General features: G+C 30.7%; 2 protein-coding genes, 1 non-coding gene and 2 pseudogenes across 11 annotated transcripts in view; 4 read left to right on the forward strand and 1 right to left on the reverse strand.

Annotated features, from left to right (window-relative positions):
• The window catches only part of LOC107605096 (soyasapogenol B glucuronide galactosyltransferase pseudogene), a 60,586-nt pseudogene extending 58,860 nt beyond the window's left edge, over positions 1-1,726 (forward strand). For all 8 annotated transcript variants that reach the window (XR_015885842.1, XR_015885845.1, XR_015885846.1 and 5 more), the window contains one exon: positions 74-1,726. The product of XR_015885842.1 is annotated as a soyasapogenol B glucuronide galactosyltransferase pseudogene, transcript variant X1 (transcript). The remainder of the gene's footprint in view (positions 1-73) is intronic.
• A 2,015-nt stretch (positions 1,727-3,741) lies between these two features.
• On the forward strand, positions 3,742-5,435 carry LOC107605098 (soyasapogenol B glucuronide galactosyltransferase pseudogene; annotated as a pseudogene).
• A 1,142-nt stretch (positions 5,436-6,577) lies between these two features.
• LOC107605099 (CASP-like protein 4B4) lies at positions 6,578-8,602 on the forward strand. The gene is made up of 3 exons (XM_016306850.3): positions 6,578-7,002; positions 7,236-7,359; positions 8,253-8,602. The coding sequence occupies exons 1-3, from the start codon at positions 6,716-6,718 to the stop codon at positions 8,442-8,444; spliced, it is 603 nt and encodes a 200-aa protein (XP_016162336.1). The 5' UTR covers positions 6,578-6,715; the 3' UTR covers positions 8,445-8,602.
• Positions 8,603-9,006: 404 nt separating this feature from the next.
• Positions 9,007-12,146, reverse strand: LOC107605097 (putative WRKY transcription factor 25). The gene is made up of 5 exons (XM_016306848.3): positions 11,669-12,146; positions 11,413-11,535; positions 10,299-10,927; positions 9,868-10,029; positions 9,007-9,748 (listed from the first exon to the last, which is right to left on the reverse strand). The coding sequence occupies exons 1-5, from the start codon at positions 12,011-12,013 to the stop codon at positions 9,289-9,291; spliced, it is 1,719 nt and encodes a 572-aa protein (XP_016162334.1). The 5' UTR covers positions 12,014-12,146; the 3' UTR covers positions 9,007-9,288.
• Positions 12,147-16,427: 4,281 nt separating this feature from the next.
• On the forward strand, positions 16,428-16,499 carry TRNAQ-UUG (transfer RNA glutamine (anticodon UUG)). The gene has a single exon. It is a non-coding gene; the product is annotated as a tRNA-Gln (tRNA).
• The last annotated feature ends 2,185 nt before the right edge of the window (positions 16,500-18,684 follow it).

Consider the following 18,684-nt stretch of genomic DNA (forward strand, 5'->3'; position numbering starts at 1 on the left):
TAATTCTGTATTCATATTTGTGCAACATAGCTTCAAATTTATAGTAGTTTTTCCACCCTCATCATGTAAACAGATTTGGCATGAAAATGGAACCTCAATTGAATATAATTTTTCTTCCATATCCAACTCCTGGCCACATGATCCCAATGGTAGATTCAGCAAGACTATTTGCAAGGCATGGAGCAAGTTCCACCATCATCACTACACAAGCCAATGCTTCAACATTCCAAAAGGCCATAGATAGTGACTTCGAATCCGGATACTCAATCAGAATCCATGTGATTCCATTCCCTGCATCTCAAGTTGGTCTCCCTGAAGGTGTTGAAAACATGAAAGATGGCAATTCACTAGAAATCATGGGCAAAATCGGCCGTGGAATACACATGCTCAGAGATCAAATTGAGCTCCTCTTTCATGATCTTAATGCTGATTGTTTAGTCACAGATATGTTATATCCTTGGACAGTGGATTCTGCTGAGAAATTAGGAATTCCAAGGCTTTACTTTTACAGCTCGAGCTACTTCTCGAATTGCGCTAGCTATTCTGTTAGGATTCATAGGCCTCATGATGGACTTGAATCTGATACAAGCAAGTTTTTGATTCCGGATTTGCCACATAAAACAGAGATGACTGCTCTGCAGCTTGCAGAGTGGATAAGGACTAAGAATAACAGCACCGCGCAATTTTTCGATGCAGTGTTTGAATCTGAGAAAAGAAGCTATGGAACAGTGTACAATAGCTTTCATGATCTTGAAAATGACTATGAGGAACATTACAAGAACATAATGGGGATCAAAGTTTGGAGTATAGGACCAGTTGCAGCATGGATCAATAGTACTAATAAGGGACAAAAACATGATCATGTAGAAGAATTAGAGCCCAAATGGTTAAAGTGGCTTAATTCCAAGAAAATTGGTTCAGTTTTGTATGTTTCTTTTGGTAGCCTAACTAGGCTTGCTAATGCTCAAGTTGCTGAAATTGCTCATGGACTTGAAAATTCTGGTCATGATTTCATTTGGGTAATTAGGAAAAGGGAAAATGATGATGATGACAATGATGGGGATAGTTTCTTGCATGATTTTGAGGTTAGGATGAGAGAAAGCAATCAGGGCTATATTATATGGAATTGGGCTCCACAGTTGCTAATATTGGAACACTCTTCTATTGGAGGAATTGTGACACATTGTGGATGGAATTCAATTCTTGAAAGCTTGAGTTTTGGGTTGCCAATGATCACTTGGCCAATGTTTGCTGAGCAATTCTACAATGAGAAGTTGTTGGTTGATATGTTGAAGATCAGTGTCGCAATCGGGGTGAAGGAGAACAAATTGTGGGTGAGTTTGGGTGAAGAAGATGTGGTGAAAAGGGATATGATCACAAATGCTGTGAAAGTTTTGATGGGAAGTGGTGAAGAGAGCATGGAAATGAGGAAGAGAGCAAAGAAGCTTGGTGATGTTGGCAAGAGGGCTATAGAGGAAGGGGGAACATCTTACAACAACTTGATTCAGTTGATACAAGAGCTAAAATCATTGAAGGTATCAAGGGAACTTAGCAAAAGAAAATTGGAAAATTAAAAGTTTCAAACGGTTGGTGGAGTGGATTTAGATGATTGATGTAACACCCTTATTATCAGAATGTCACGTTTTTGGCTGCACCACTCTAATAACAAAAAGTATTACAACGATTTCATGTATTTAATAATAAAATAAGAGTTTTTGACTCGTAACCATATCACTGATTTCTTTAAAAAAAAACGGAAATACTTTTTACATGGAAACAAACAAGCATATATATATATATATATATAGTCACAACTCTTATCCATCGTACAAAAATATAATAATAAAGGCAAGGGAAATCTATAACATATGTATGCAAACAGAAGTAGCATATCTAAAAACTTTAACAAAAACTCGGCAAGCTTTTTCATCCGTCTTGAAAAGAAAAGTTTGTAGGGGTGAAAATATCGTTTTCGCTGGTTCTCATTAGAGGGTTTTTAAGAAATCAGCGATAAGGTTACGAATCAAATATTCCTATTTTATTATTAAATACATGAAGTTGTCGTAATATTTTTCGCTATCAGAGTAGCACAGCCGGAAGCGTGACATTCTAATAGTAAAGGTGTTACAATTAAAATGGAAGGATGATTGAAATCTTGTTGCTTTAATTTGATGGTGTAGCTTCTGATTTTCAAAACTATAAATAGTGAAAAATTTATTATCAAAATAATGTGTGCCAAAAGAATGATATGGCATAATTGATAATCTTTTGATAAGAAAATGGATTCTATCAGTATATTTAACTAAATACCATCACCATGTATTATTGTATTTTGTCAAGTCATGTAGTTAATTTATTTTGATAATAAAGTTAAACAGAGATGGATAATTTTAAAAGAAAGATGATATTGAAAAGTTTTAAAATGTTAGAAATAATTTTAAAAAATAAAAAAGGTTAAAGACCATTTTGGTTTTCTATTCAAAGGTTAGAAATCAAAATAATTTTTATCTTCAGCCAGCAAAGGTCAACAGTATTTTAAAACATATATAGAGTTCACACTAGCTAGCCAATAAATAAAAATTAATATTGTACAAAAAAAATAATATATAATTTTGTTATTCCAGGTCATGTTAAAAGCATATAAAGATTATTTTGATAATCACTATACTAAAGCATAGGTTATTTGGTTTAGTTGCCTCACTGCACCCAGTCACCCATGACTCTGGGGCAGCAAGAAAAAGAAGAGAACAAGCATATTGAACAATCCATTACAGGACAATTGAGAAAGAAAAATATATATTTTTTTATATTTGATGTGAAATATTGGTTAAACTTAAAAAACATAAATCTAATTTTAAATTGGCTTTACATTCTATTTATTTTATATGTATATAATATAAGCCAGCAACATTTTAACAACGCCAATTAGTATTGTTTCTAAAATATATAAATTATCTCATGATAAACTTAATTGTCCATACATTTAACATATGAATTTTTTTTATAGCTAATTTTTTGTGTATATGTAATATAATTATTTATTTTAAAATGAAGTACTGTATTTAAATTAAACTCCAAATAATTAACTTAGAAAATCATTTCAAATCTTATGGGAATGTAAAACTTTAGAAATACTTATATAATTTTAGAGTACATTTAAGACATACTTCAAAATTTGTTTCTAATTCAAATTTTAACTGTGTTAAATTGATTAAAGTTATGATTGTTTTATGTGTTAAAAGTGTGTATATAAAAACTTATTATACGATAATGTATGATAAAGAGTAATTTAACTTCTAATTCCAGAAGAAAAGTCATAGGATATATATATATATATATATATATATATATATATATATATATATATATACTAAAAACAAGAAAACATTCAAGTGTTGTTAGAATATTTTTAATGCGTATTTTAAAATATTCATAATCACTTATTCGTTAATGTTAATATAATTTCTAAATATTATAAACAAAAAGCGTTAATTATATTTTTTTTTTTTAGAAAAAAATTTAAGTATTAAATAATTTCAGGAACATACAAGAACTTCTTCCCTAAACTAATAAAAAAGTCAACCACTAAGTATCAAGTACAACGTTGAGAACAAGAACCGGCTTAATGAACAATGAGCAAATAAAAAACCATCAAAAGACAAACACAAAATGACACTTAATAATAAGCCAAAATGATCATATAAAAAAAAAAGATGAATGAAAGTGACCATATCTGAATTAACGTAAGCATACCTATTGTTTGTTCTTGGAAAGTCAATTTAAAAGAGTTAGCTTGTTCATAATCCAAATAACTTGCTAACCAAGTTTGAATAACACTGAAAAATCACCATAGTTATGGGAACAGAAAACCATGTTCAACTCAATGTAATTTTCCTTCCATATCTTACACCAGGTCACATGAACCCTATGGTGGACACAGCAAGATTATTTGCCAAACATGGTGCTAATGTTACCATAATCACAACACAAACCAATGCCTTAACAATCCAAAAAGCCATAGATAGTGACTTCAATTCGGGATACTCCATCAAAACCTATGTGATTCAATTCCCTTCATCACAACTTGGTCTACCTGATGGAATTGAAAACATCAAAGATTGCACCACTCCTCAAATGCTAGAGAAGATTTTCCATGGAATAATGATGCTGCAGCCTCAAATTGAGTCTGTGTTTCAAGAACTTCAACCTGATTGTATTGTCTCTGATATGTTCTATCCTTGGACAGTCGAATCGGCCGCGAAACTAAGGATTCCGAGGCTGTACTACTACAGTGCCAGCTCTTTCTCAAGTTGTGTATATCATTTTATTCAGAAGCATAAGCCTCATAAAGGGTTAGAATCTGATTCACAAAAGGTTCAAATTCCAGGACTTCTGGATAAAATTGAGATTGCGCCGGCCGAGATGGATGAATTTCAGAGGAAAGAAAATGACATGACAATTCTTATGAATGTAGTATATGCATCAGAGAGAAGAAGCTATGGAACCTTGTGTAATAGCTTTTATGAACTTGAAGGTGGTTATGAGGAACTTTACAAGAACACAATTGGGATCAAATCTTGGAGTGTAGGACCGGTTTCGGCATGGATTAACAAGACTGATGAAGAGAAGGCGAATCGCGGAAACAAAGTTGATCTTAAAGAAGAGCCTTATTGGTTGAATTGGCTTAACTCAAAGCAGAGTGACTCTGTTTTGTATGTGAGTTTTGGAAGCTTAACTAGGCTTAGTTATGCTCAAATTGTTGAAATAGCTCATGGACTTGAAAATTCAGGCCATAATTTCATCTGGGTTGTTAGGAAAAAGGGGGAAGGCAACGGCGAAGGCGAAGAAGAATGTTTCTTGCAAGATTTTGAGGCTAGGGTGAAGGAAAGTGACAAGGGGTGCATTATTTGGAACTGGGCGCCACAATTGCTTATATTAGACCACCCTGCAACTGGTGGAATTGTGACTCATTGTGGTTGGAACTCAATACTCGAAAGCGTGAGTTCCGGCTTGCCAATGATCACGTGGCCTATGTTCGCCGAGCAATTCTACAATGAGAAATTTCTTGTTCAAGTGTTGAAGATCGGAGTTTCGGTTGGAGCTAAGGTGAATAAGTTCTGGTCAACTGTTGGTGAGGATGGAATTGTGGGAAGGGAAGAGTTAGTGAAGGCTGTGAAAACTTTGATGGGAAGTGAAGAGAGCAGGGAAATGAGGAAGAGAGCAAAGAAACTTGGTGATGCTGCAAAGAGGACTATAGAAGAAGGTGGAACCTCTTACAACAACCTAATGCAGTTGATGGACGAGCTCAAATCTCTTAAGATGTCACGAAATTAGGTAATTGAAATGGAGGAATAAATTAGTAATCATGGTGTTGCTTCTTGAGGTGTTGCTCATGAAGGTTTTATATATATTTGTTTGAACTATTGTGGTGTTTTTCAGTTGATATTAGCTGAGATGTTACTTGTGCTTTGTTCTGAAACTTTATACAGAAATACATTTAGTTTTTGCCAAGCCTTTGCTTTTTTTGAATAGTTTGAAGTTTCAGATTTCCAGGAGTGTCATGATGCATGCCAATTATTGGAATTCATCAAAACAAGTTATGGTTAATTTGAATTATGAATTTTTTTTTCAATATATATCCAATTATTTCTTGTCTATTTCTGCGTCTCTAATAAAAATAAATAGAGTTTTGCGAAGTAGACAATGATTTTTGTAAATAATGTTAACAATGGATTTTAAAATTGTCCCAATAAAGTAAAAAAATACTCCACCCCAAATTACTTCCTAAACATTAACATTAAGATAACTATCTGCACACCTAGTGTGAACATCTAGTCATTATTAATTATGCATGAGTAAATCGAATCAAAAGAAATAACCATCCAATTAAAAATAATGAACATAATCATCTACATACATATTGAATTGAACATTCGACATATTTATTGCTCACATTGTTTAGTATTCTCATTGTCTACTTATACTTTTTCAAATAAATAACTATACATATTCTAATCATTTATTTTTTAAGATATACCAGCTAATTTTTCACCAAACCAATATCATTTTAAAAATTAGATAGTCTCTATTTTTCACAAAAAAAATGTTATTTGAATAAAAAAGTACTTATATATCTCAAAAAATGAATTGTTAAAAAATGTTATTTTAATAACTAACAAGAGTATTGAGTATTGACAAGTGATGAAGATCAAAAAGCCAAAGTATTCATCTAATCCAAGATTACATTAGTAGCATGAATCTGATACTTGAACCAAATGAGAATGGGTCTAATTGGATTATACCCGATTATCCGACAAATACTCGAAGGAAACCAATTAACTCGAGTTAGATGATATTAATCTCTTTTCTCACACAAACTATATGCCGCCGGTGGACATGACCACGGGAGCTCGCATATTCCACACTCCTCCAACCAATCCTTTTATGCCACCTCATCCCATTGAACCTTGTTAGTTAACTTCCATAACGATTTTACCGAGGTGGGGCCCCTGAATATAAACCAAAATACACCATTCTTTTTTTCTTTTTAATAAACAAAGAAATAACCAAGAAACTGTTTTCTTCTTCTTGTTCATCTGTCACATCTATTTCTTTTTTTTTCTTCTCTTTTACATATAATTAATTTCGTTGATATTCTGAGAAATCCGAAGCCTTCGAATTCGAAGAGCAAGAGAACAGCACCACATACAGAAAAATGTCAAATTTTGAAGAAAACAATTCAGCACCGAAGATACATGTTGAGGCTCCGCCAATTACTGATCCAGCAAACAGCGGGAACCACCAGACTCCGCCACCGGCGGCCTCCTCAAACGACGGAGTGGTTGCCGGAATCCTGAGACGGTGGAAGAGGGAAGAATTGGTGAAGAAAGGGGCGTTGCCACTAAGAGTTGCCGCTCTGATTTTTTCTCTGATTTCGTTTCTTGTAATGGCGTTCAACAAGCATGGTGATTGGAGAGACTTTGATAAATATGATGAGTATAGGTAAGAATTTTGATACCCTTTTTGATGAACAATATTGGGTTTCAATAAAGAAATGGTTTTGTTTTCTCAATGTTTATTTGGGTTTGTGATGGTTGATGAGTTTAATAGCTTATTGTTAAGTTAAGGGCAGTTTATAACTGAAAGTTCACTTATTAGGAAATTATCTAAAGAAAATGCTTTTATTATGTCTCTTAATTCTCAACATTGATTATTGGAACTCAACAATGGCTCAGATATTTGCTGGCTATTGCAATTTTGTCAAGTCTTTATAATGGAGGCATATTGTTTCTCAAAGTAAAAGGAAAACAATTGCTTCAGCCCAGAATGGCTGCTATCATTTACTTTGCAGGAGACCAGGTTTGTTTGCCATTAATTCTTTTTTCTTTGATCTTCATCATAACATTGATTACTTTGTGGGGTTTTGTTTTTTTTTTTTTTTTAACACAAAATTTGAATCTGTGGCTAGTGAGGGATGGGGAATCAAATTCAGGGCCATTAACTAGATTTGAATTGTCAAATGGTTTCATTTTCATTCTTAAAGACTAGTATTTTCTTTCTCTTTTTATTTCTTGTTTTTTTTTTAAATTAATTAGCATTCCATTTAATTAATTTTCTGTCCCTTAATAGTTAAGAAAGAATTAATTTTTTCCTGTGTTGTTGAGCTATAACTATAAGCAATGCTGAAGAGGTTTGGGTAGAAACTTTTGAAAACTTCTCTGTGAAGTTGCCTCTACAGATGTTATGAAAATGAAAGTTTACATTACTTCAGGCAGTCTATAATATTATAGTGTTTCTCCAAGGACTATAATCTGCAGGATAATCACATCAGCAAAAGTTTGTTATAATCTTTTCATCTTATTCTCAAATCAAATTAATGGCATATGAATATTTTCTTGAGGAGAGTGTAGACTTTGAACTTATAAGCTAAGGATTAGATGAAATAGATGTAAAAATATTAATATAAGTTTTTCACTTTAATTAGTCAAGAGAAGTTAATGAGTCCTAGCCTTCATATGAGTCCACAATATTAATGAGTCTGATACTAATATAAGTCTTTCACTTGTGGAAGTTGGTAGAGTCTTCATTTTGAATTAATCAAATCTTTTACACAACTCTTCATTCAAAACCCTGTTTTACCTTCCAATCATCATATTCATGTTTATGTATTTGCCAACTGCCATTGAGGAACAATGAATAGTTAATTAGCAACTTGACCCATTGGCAAATGTTGTTACTGTTTTTGGTTGCAGATCACGGCATATCTGTTGTTATCATCAGCATCTTCAGCAATTCCAATAACAAACAGAATGAGAGAAAACTCAGACAATATATTCACTGATTCTTCAAGTACAGCCATTTGCATGTCCATTTTTGCATTCATTTGTTTTGCAGTGTCAGCACTCATCTCTGGCTTCAAACTATCAACTCAACCTTATATATGAAACTTTCATTGATTTTTTTATTTTTTTTACCCGATAAAAATGTTTCACACTTTCATTTAATTGTGTATACCAATCACATATGTTACAGTGAGATATGGAAAGTTACTGATTTTTTACCTATACACCAAAATAAATGAATTTTGCTCTATTCTTGAGACTATGTTAATGGTGTTAATTCTTACTAACCAATTTGGCAGAACAAAAACCAAAGGTAATGGCACAAGCAGTTCTAGATTTTCCATTTTATTTCTTTACAGAATATAATTATTAATTATACCTCAAATAGAAAATGAAATTATTGACTTTATATTTGGATCTTAGTGGTTTGAACATTCCAACTTTGACCAAGTGAGTTTTTGACTAGTCTCTTTTCAGTGTAATGTTGCCTAAGGGGACTATGAAATGAAATTTTATTATGAAATGAAATTTTATTGAAGTCCCAATGATGATGTCACTACAAATTATTAATCGAAGTTCCACTCTTCAATCTCAACTAATCTATATTGAAACTTGAAAGCTAAGATCAGAAATAGAATACTAAAAACTGCAAGCACTGCACAAATTTTACAAAGTAATCGACTATTAGAATCTTATAAAAGAAACCTTTTTCGCTTTCTTTCTGTGAAACAAATACAACAAAAGAATAAAAGTATTCATCAGCCAACAAAGCTGATTAAAGAACCTTCTTCTGGTCAAACTTTCCTATCACTATGTCTCTAATCTAATACATGTAAACATTCTTGCTTCTTTCTCTGTTTCTGTCTTTTGCTATGAGTAACTAAGATCCTACATGCTATACAAAAACATGTCCATGATAGCATCTGCAAAGTGGTGTATTCCAAACTTAGTTCTTCGAAAGAAATGACTCAAGGAATGAGTCATCCTTCCTTTCATCCTTGGCCTTGATGTATACACCATCCGAAAGTTGCGAATTGTTTCCATATGAACCCATTGATCTTCCAAGAGACGTGTAGCCAAAAAGTCCAGAGCCTTGCAGCATGTCTAGGGAAGATGATTCTTGAGTTCCGGTGGCCGGAAGCCTAGGATTGTAAAGTGAATTCGTGAAATTCGGCGCGCTAGAATAACCATTCACGGCCGCAGGCCTTATTGGTGCTGCCGGTGCATTGCTATTGTTTCTATTTAGAGAGTTTCTGTTCATGTTGTAACCTGCGCTGCCGCGTGCTGCAGGCACGTCATGGTTGTGTTTCCCTTCATAAGTTGTGATCACTGATTTTATATCAGTCGCGGCTCGCTCAACATGTTTCCTCACTGAACAACCAGGGGCTGTGCATTTGTAATAACTCCTGCAGAAAGAAAAATAATTGAACAATATCAGTTACTAATGTTGTTAACAATTTTAAAAGATTTGTGACACTTCTAAGAACTATTATCTAAAAGGGCTTTGTTTCAGTCAGTTAATTACCTTGCATTTGGATTTCCTTTAACTACTTTCTGTCCATATTTCCTCCATCTGTAGCCATCATCAAGAATATCGATCTCGCTTGTAGTTTGAACTACAACTCTAGGTTCCCTAACAGTTCTACTTCCATAGGCTGAATGACCATCATGTTCATTCTCCCCCTTCCTGCAACAAGAACCAGAATTAGTTATAAACAAATTACTTTTCAAATCTTTGTAGATCATTTGTATAATAAGATTATGAAAAAAAAAAAAAAAGCATCACAAATATAAAAGAGTAAATTTTCTCCCATTTTTAAAGTATTAGATAAGAGTTGCTTCTAAAATAAAAGACAATAGCTAAACCTTATCCTAGTATTGAAAAATTAATATATGTAGATATTGAATTTTCAAATGCACCCTATGAAGTTTCATTCTAAAATTTCATGTTCTTACCATCTTTTGGCATCTGGTCCAAGTTCATCTGCATCTCCACCAGAGTAACTTGTTGGAGAAGTTTGTTCAAATTCTTCCTCTCCCATAGAAGCTGAAGAATCTTCTTGCATCGACACACGATCAAATTGAGGATTGCCTAGTGTCACCACTGACTGATCCGAGATTCCTGAGTTAGTGCAGGATGAAGAAGGCTGCTGATGAATAATTTGTTGAGAGCTTGAACTTCTTCTAGTACTCTGTGGCTTAGGATGATTATGAGTTCCCTTATACACTATCTCAGTAATTTGTCCCTCCAAAGACCTCTCAACTTTCTTCTTCATTGCGCAATTCGGATGTGTGCACTTGTAATAGCTCCGTGGATTCTCACTCCCTTTCACTTGTTTCTGTCCATATTTCCTCCAATTGTAACCATCTTCTGATCTCCTTTGTTCTTTAATGGACTGAGACGTGTTAGCATAGTTGAAAGAACCGGACTCAGGCACCGAATTGCTTTGTAATTCGGGTTTTGTTGCTACCATTTCTGAGGAGAAGCTCTGTGTTGATGGATATTCAGATTTTGTCTGAGATGAAAATTCAGCTTGGTTTATAGGTTCTGTGAATTTCCACATGTCTTGTGTCTTAAGTGGTTCCTATTATTACAAACAAGCATTAGAAGTTAGAGCAAAATAAAATTATATAAATTTATTTCACACCTTGTTTTACTTCAACTATGCACTATGTGATGATCATTATCACCAAGTTCTATTTTCTTTTCATTTTTTTTTTTTAATTTTTTTTTTTTTTTTTTGTCAAAATGGAAACAAACATAGACATACTTTCAAGTTTTAAATTTTCAACTTAATTAGAATATGCTAGTTAATTTTTTTATACCAAAAAAAAAAAAACAAAACAAAAAGACAACAAAGAAAAAGACAATTTAAAGGGCCAGTTAAAAATTACAGAAACATAACCCCACAAAACCAAGTACAAGGTAATGGATGAAACAAAATATGACCATTTCAAGAAGAACAGAGAGAACAAAAAAAATATCTCCGATTCAGCTGAATGATTGAACGCCCTAAAAGATTATATTTGTTTTCAAAGTCAAATGGTCAAACAAATAAAAATTACTTACTGCTTGAGAGGGAGAAGATGTCTTAGTCTGTGTTTGGAAAGAGAATTCAGAGAAGTTCTTCTCATCTTCCTTGTTGTTGAAGCTGTGGCCAGCAAAAGCCTCAATAGTAGGAGATGCAAAAATCTGAAAGAAACCATATTATAACTAATAAAATTGAGAGAGTACATAAAGAGTATGCAAAACATGAAATTAATTAGAAAAAGACTGGTTTTTTAAGTAAAAGAAGCATTTGGGGTGTTTGTAATTGTGAACTTACATTAGGAGAAGAAAGGAACAAAGATGAGTTCAAAAACTCAGTTGGGCTAAAAGTTGATGATGTAAAAGGAAAGTAAGAAGAAGTTTGTGAGTTCTCAAGTGGCAGTGAAGGTGGTGTAACAGACTTAAATTTTGGAACAGAATCTTGGTTTTGAATAACATTAGCATCACCAAAATCATCCATGTTCATGTTTATGTTACTATAGTTGTTTGAAAGGAGGTCAGTGAATGATGATGTCTTCATAAATTGTTGTTTGTTAAGTGAAAACGTTGGATTGTGGTTTGAATTTATATGAGTTGAGAGAAGAATGAAAAGAATGAAAAGGAGGGAACTTGATTGATGCATGGTGTGTTGTGGCAAAAGCTTTAAGAAGTAGGAAGCCAAAAAGTCTTGGAAGATGGTTCTGAGAAGGTACCATAGGCAGAGAGAGAGAGAGGGGGTAAAGTTTGACCGTTGAAAATTATAAGCTTGGTCAAGAGTTGTGGGTTTGACTGGACTTGCATAAGTTGTATTATATTATAGTCTTCCAACTATTATCATACCAACAAATCAAATCAAACATATCAATATCCATATCATCATATTATGACTTTAAAGCTACAATAAAATACTTTTAAAATTTTAATTAAAATTAAGTATGATTTTGGTCTCTAAAATATAGATCGAAAATATTTTTCGTTCACAACTATTTTGTATACAAAATGGTTCTTAAGATTTAATTTGGTTTTAAAATTATCCCTAAGGTTTAACTTGATTTTAAATTTTTGGCGACGGAAGCAAAGTCAGGAGCAGAAATACTCTCTTTCTTTTATTTTTTTTAATTTTATAATTTTTTTGTTATGGATAATTTTGTCCAAAATTTTAAGATTTAAGTAAAAAATGGCGATTTTTAAACTTGGTTTTAAACTTTACGGACAATTTTATATAGAAAAAAGGTTGGAGACGAAAAAAATTTTCGACCTATACCTTAAAAGACCAAAATCGTATTTAACCATTTTAATTATATCAATTATGTTTTTAAAATTAATAAAGATATATTATATTAATCTTTCAGTTTTTTTCATTAAATAACTAATTATACTGTTAAAATTAATGTAATACATTTTTTATTAATTTTAAAAATATTATTTATATAATTAAAATTTTGAAGACTACTTTAAAAGTTAATTTTATTATTATTTAATTTTTAAAATATCATAAATATTTTTTGAAATAGAAGAGAATCAAATTGAATTTCCAAAAAATGTAAGAGAAATAATTGTATATGAAAAGTACTAGTTGATATAAATTTTAAAACAAATTATAAAGATAATCACTTTTTTTTGTAAAAATTAATATAAAAATAAATGAGTAAGAAATTTTTATGAGTAAAGTAATCAGAATATTTATTTACTAGCACTTAGAAGTGTTTAACATTTTTGGAAAGATAGATTCATGGGTAATTTTAAGTTTAACTAAAAAGATTTGAAGTTATTTATATATGGTACATGATTATGTAAATTTCAAAATTGGAGTGCACATAAATTGAATGCCAATAAGTGTAATTGATTGCACTTACTAGAAGGAAGAGAAGGGCGGCTGCAAAAATAGATGTGTTGAGTGTCCGGTTATGTGGCATCATCATATAGAATCTAATGATTTTAAAAAACATGTAATTTTCTTTCAACAAAATCAATGATTTATTCATTGCACCGTTTCCTGAGTTTGGGAGGATATATATATATATATATATATATGTGAATTTAATTTTGATGTCATTGTAAAAAATACATATGCATTTAATTACGTAATATTATATCAATAAAAATAATTTTTTATATTCATCGTATAAATGATTATAAAAAATAGATATAGTTGTAAGAGTAGGACTGTGTAAAAATTTTACACTATATTAAAATTAAAACATATATATTAGTTTTTTTTTTTCAACTTAATTGATAACTAACTAGAGTGAGGCTCGCACAATGCGCGGAGAGATAGATTATTTATACTATATAGTATATTTTAATAAATGTTATATTAAAAATATTTTAGAGAACATATTATAAATAGATTTTGAATTTATTTATTTTTAAAAAAGATATAGGTTATTTATATTAGAGTTATACAAAACTGCATTTTTTTTTCATTTTTCGATTTACATTAATGGCTATACTTTGTCTTTTCTTGTATTTTTTTGTTTGTAAATAATTAAAAAAATAAATGAATGAGAATGAAAAACATAAAAATGTTATATTAAATTTAAGAAATTTTTGACAATTAGTATGATAGATTAAGAAATGAAGAGTAGTAAGAATGTTAATATGTATAAGTTGTAGAATTGAATATTTGTAACTGAAATTTTTTATAATTATTATTATTATGACACTTTTAATGTATGCATGTTTATTGCATTTAATTAATACTTGATGTTTCAATTGAATAATAATAGATAAGAGTTTTTTGTTTTAATTTTTTTAAAACATTTTACTAAATAGTGATGGGTTGATTTTCATGTTTTGCCAAGTCATTAGAATTGCTGATGTGGCATCATTAGCAAAGGAAAGACTGCTTAAACTCATTGTGGATATTATATTAAATTTAAGGAATTTTTGACAATTAGTATGAGAGATTAAGAAATGAAGAGTAGTAAGAATCTTAATATGTATAAGTTGTAGAATTTGAATATTTGTAACTGAAATTTTTTATAACTATTATTATTATGACACTTTTAATGCATGTTTATTGCATTTAATTAGTACTTAATGTTTCAATTGAATAATAATATATAAGAGTTTTTTGTTTTAATTTTTTTAAAACATTTTACTAAATAGTGATTGGTTGATTTTCATCTTTTGCCAAATCATTAGAATTGTTGATGTGGCATCATTAGTAAAGAAAAGATGACTTAAACTCATTGTGGAGAGAGTTGGTATCAACTTTTAAATAGATAGATAGATTAGATTATCAGCCAATTGTGGCAAACTAGTATATAGACTGTAAAAAAAATCTAAACAAAAAAAAACCTAAATTCACATACCGTGGTCCAAAAGACCAAAACAGCGCTGTCCACCAGGCCACCACAGACAGTCGAGCTCTTTTTTTTTTTTTTTTAAAATGTAAATTTAAATTATTACGAGAAATAATCAAAATTAAATGAAGAAAAAACATCCAAAGAACATTTGAAAATTAAAAAAAGAAACATTTAAAATTATTTAAAAAGTCATCTAAAATCTAAAAAAAAATCCAAAACATAAAGAAAAAATATCTAAAACATATAAAAAAAACATATTCAAAATTAAGAGAAAAAAAACATCCAAAACTAGTAAAAAAATCATAAAAAACTTACAACAATAGCAACAACAAAAATGTCGTGTGTGGTATAACCGCAACCGTCTCTCTAATACGCCGTTAACCATGAAGGACGCGCTGCTTCTACCGTCGGACGATTAGTAACATGGCAACTACGTGAGGTGAAGGGGACACTAAATAGCATCAAGACGAGAGAATTTTCGCACGGCGACGGCATCACGACAGAGCGAGAGGAGTTGGAAGAAGATGGGGCATGTCGCCACAAGAAAGGCTAGAAGAGAGGATGTGGCGACTCGGCAAGAAAAGTAGAGAAGGGGAGGCTCAATGGTGCGACGCCAGGAGACGACTCAGGAGGGCACGACAGCACGGTGACACAACTTGAAGTAAGAGAGCGCGACGTCGTGGCTAGAGGAATTATTGGAGGGAAAGGTCGTGGCGTCGCAACACTACCGATTGGATTAGTAGCACGCATATATTTTTAGCACAACCTAATTTTTTGAAATTTTAAAAACATATTTTTTAAAAAATTGACTGCTAAATTAACCACTTAACTGCATGTAAAATTGGTTACTTATATACTTTCACTCATTACAAATTTATTGTTGCATAACATGATAAATTACCTTTTATTTTATATAATTATGGAAGAGATTAAGATATTAAAAAATATCAATATTTTAATTATTTTAGTCGTTAATTTTAACTATATATGTATATATTATATATAAATTTGATTATTAAAAAAATAGTTACAATTATGGAAATATCATTATTTTTAAAATATAAAAAAGTTATTCTTTATCTTTTTATTGGTATGTTACTGCAAGAATAAGTTTGTAATAACTTTTAACTTTGAATAATTTGTTGACTTCGGACAAAAAAAAACAACTTTATTAATTTTCAAATGTGCAACTGCCATCATTAATTGTGTTATTTAATTATGTCTTTTTTTATTAACACAAAATTTTATTTTTATTAGACAAAAGAAACTTTAAAATTCATTTTATATGTATATGCATGCATAAAATTCTTTTCTTAGTAGTTGCGAGTATATAAATATTTTATGCAATTTCTATGTAAAAATTGTTTTATTGGAATTTAAAGTTAGGTCCTTTGCTTAGAGAGTGAAGATAACTACAATGGCTATCAATTAATATTTTAAAGAACGTTTTCATTATATGTCATATCTTAAGATGTAAGCTACATCTCTTGAATGACTACATAGGATGTAAGATAAATATATAAATACAACAGGATATGTCTTGCACTCTTACATTGACTTTGCTAAATTGCATTGAACACTTCAATTTAGCTCTACAGTGTCCTCAGAAATCACAATCCAATAATCAATTATTCAATCAACAATGACTTTACGAACATATTTGCAGATAACTATTGATTAAACATTCTTTGTTTACCCAAAAATATAAACAACAATATAAAAAAGTTTGTTAAGGAACAGCAACATGGTTCTATGGTGTAGTGGTTAGCACTCTGGACTTTGAATCCAGCGACCTGGGTTCGACTCCCGGTAGGACCTGTGTTTTCTTTTTTTAAAAGGGTTGTATATTTTTTTTATCACAAAATATTTAAAACAAGCTTTATTCTCATATAAATTAACCACATTAACCACAGTAAGAAACTAAGAATAGAATAAAATTTAAACTAATGCATTATTTTCAAGAGTTCATACATAATTATTTTTTTTGTCAAAATTTCTACATATTGAGCAAAAGAAAATAAGGAAAAAATGTTCTCTGTAAACAATCTGGCAATCGTTTTATGCAATTACTGAGTATTGACTATATGGGCATGCAATCAAACATTTTGCTATAGTGATTTATTAAATTAAGCTTACTTGATGTTTCCTGTTGGTGATTGAATTAAGTAAGGTAATAGCCGTTGAAATTGTTGTTCCAATGTGTTCGTACCTGAACTGAGGTTATGAGCTTATGAGATATGGAGATTCTATTTGGTCCAAGCATTGTCTTCGAATCGAGTGGATTAAGTTAATAGTGTTTTTTGGGTATCGAAATGATCAGATCTCTACTTGTTAGGTTATTCCTTCCCTTTTTATTCCGTTTTTCCGATGGAACGCTTTTAGGCATTTATTGTCTTCAATATACGTTTTAAATGCCATGGTGTGGTGGTTAGGCAAGGTTTTAGTGTTAACTTCTTCGTTATCCGGTAACGTATTATTGTTGGGTTAATATGAATTAAAATCTTGATTCTTGTCCACAACACAATGATTATAATGCTAAGCTATTGGATTCCTAGTGATTAGAGTAATCAAAAGCGGATTATGTGCTCAAGTTAAAAAAAAGATTGATAATTAGTGCTAATAAGCTTTATGACATTTTAGTTTATTAGGATTAAAAATCCAGAACCAAATCTAGCTAATTTGTTAGAGTTCTATGTGTTACAAATAAAATCTTGTATCATTTCTTAATATGTGGTTTGGAAATTTAACTGTAACAATTGATGCTGCAGGTGTGGCTTAGTCATGTTCAGAATTTTCGGCATAATTTTGTAGAAGCAGCGTTCTGTGCTTTTCGCCTCCTTAGTACTTTGTTCTAGCAACTCCGACAAGTTATAGATTGCGTAATTCGGATCTCTTTTAGTACCTGACAATTTTAGTATAACACGTTGTATAAACTTTATGGAGGCTACGATATTAATAAGATGTACAATTACTAAAACCTTGATACTAGGTGACTAATTATTTTCGTACCTTAGTAGAAGTCTTGGAATATGTTTACATTGATAATCAGGGAGAAATTAATGGAAATGTCTTTATGTACGAGGCTTAGCATTTTGGCCTTAAGATTAATTGAAAGATTAAGGTATGCCACGCCACGAAGACTTAAAGAATGTCAAGAACGCTAAAGAAATGATTCTTGATATTTAAAAGGAATTGAATGTTAGTCTTAGTCATGCTAGTATCGAAGGTTATTCTTAGACTCAGCTTGGTTAGGTAAACTTGTTAAATAAGTTTTTTTTTAAAAAAAGAGTTTAAAAAAATAATTTTTTTATTAATAACAGCTTATAAATAAATTATTTTGTATTTAGATTTTTAGTTATAAAAGTATTTATTTTAAAATTGTAGCATTTAAATAAATGACTCAAAAAATATATTTTTTTATACAAAAGAATAGATATTAAAATAACGATAATAACAAATAATTTTTAATATTAAATATTGATTTTACATAACTTAATTTTACATGTTTTTAAATTGTTTATACTCATAATTCAAACTAATTTCTTAGCCACAAAAAAACTAATTTGTTTTAAGAATTTTGTTTTTAAATTTGTCCAATTAGTTTTGTTAAAATATGTTTTAGATCTATTTCCAACCATCATCTTTTTTTTTTTTACATATTTTCATGAATATAATAGTATTGTGTTCATTTCAATCAATTTTAAATTTTTTTCGGACTTGTCATTTTCATAAATTTGTTGAGAAAAAACATAAAACAAATAAAACAAATATTTCGTACATCAAGAAATACATAAAAAAATGGAGAGATATTGCAAAATAAGAAAATGATCCTGAAGAAAAAAATAATGGAAGGCCAGTATATGAAATATTGCGTGAAAAGAGTGGAAAGTCTAGAACATTACGTGAAAATGGTGGTGGATGGCCAATATTTCTAAGAGAAAATATTTTTAACAAAGCTAAGAATAAAAGTTATACAATGATCTTTTTTATTTTGAAGATAATT

The sequence above is a fragment of the Arachis ipaensis genome, chromosome B6 (genome assembly GCF_059453495.1).
Source record: "Arachis ipaensis isolate K30076 ecotype BB chromosome B6, ASM5945349v1, whole genome shotgun sequence".
NCBI lineage: Eukaryota > Viridiplantae > Streptophyta > Magnoliopsida > Fabales > Fabaceae > Arachis > Arachis ipaensis.

Excerpts from the sequence above, each read along its gene's own strand:
- LOC107605099 (XM_016306850.3), top strand. The coding sequence starts at position 6,716 with ATGTCAAATTTTGAAGAAAACAATTCAGCACCGAAGATACATGTTGAG. Across the intron at positions 7,003-7,235 it reads GATAAATATGATGAGTATAG|ATATTTGCTGGCTATTGCAA; the intron begins GTAAGAATTTTG and ends ACAATGGCTCAG. Across the intron at positions 7,360-8,252 it reads TTTACTTTGCAGGAGACCAG|ATCACGGCATATCTGTTGTT; the intron begins GTTTGTTTGCCA and ends TTTTGGTTGCAG.
- LOC107605097 (XM_016306848.3), bottom strand. The coding sequence starts at position 12,013 with ATGCATCAATCAAGTTCCCTCCTTTTCATTCTTTTCATTCTTCTCTCA. Across the intron at positions 11,536-11,668 it reads TGTTCCTTTCTTCTCCTAAT|ATTTTTGCATCTCCTACTAT; the intron begins GTAAGTTCACAA and ends GGTTTCTTTCAG. Across the intron at positions 9,749-9,867 it reads AAAGGAAATCCAAATGCAAG|GAGTTATTACAAATGCACAG; the intron begins GTAATTAACTGA and ends TTCTTTCTGCAG.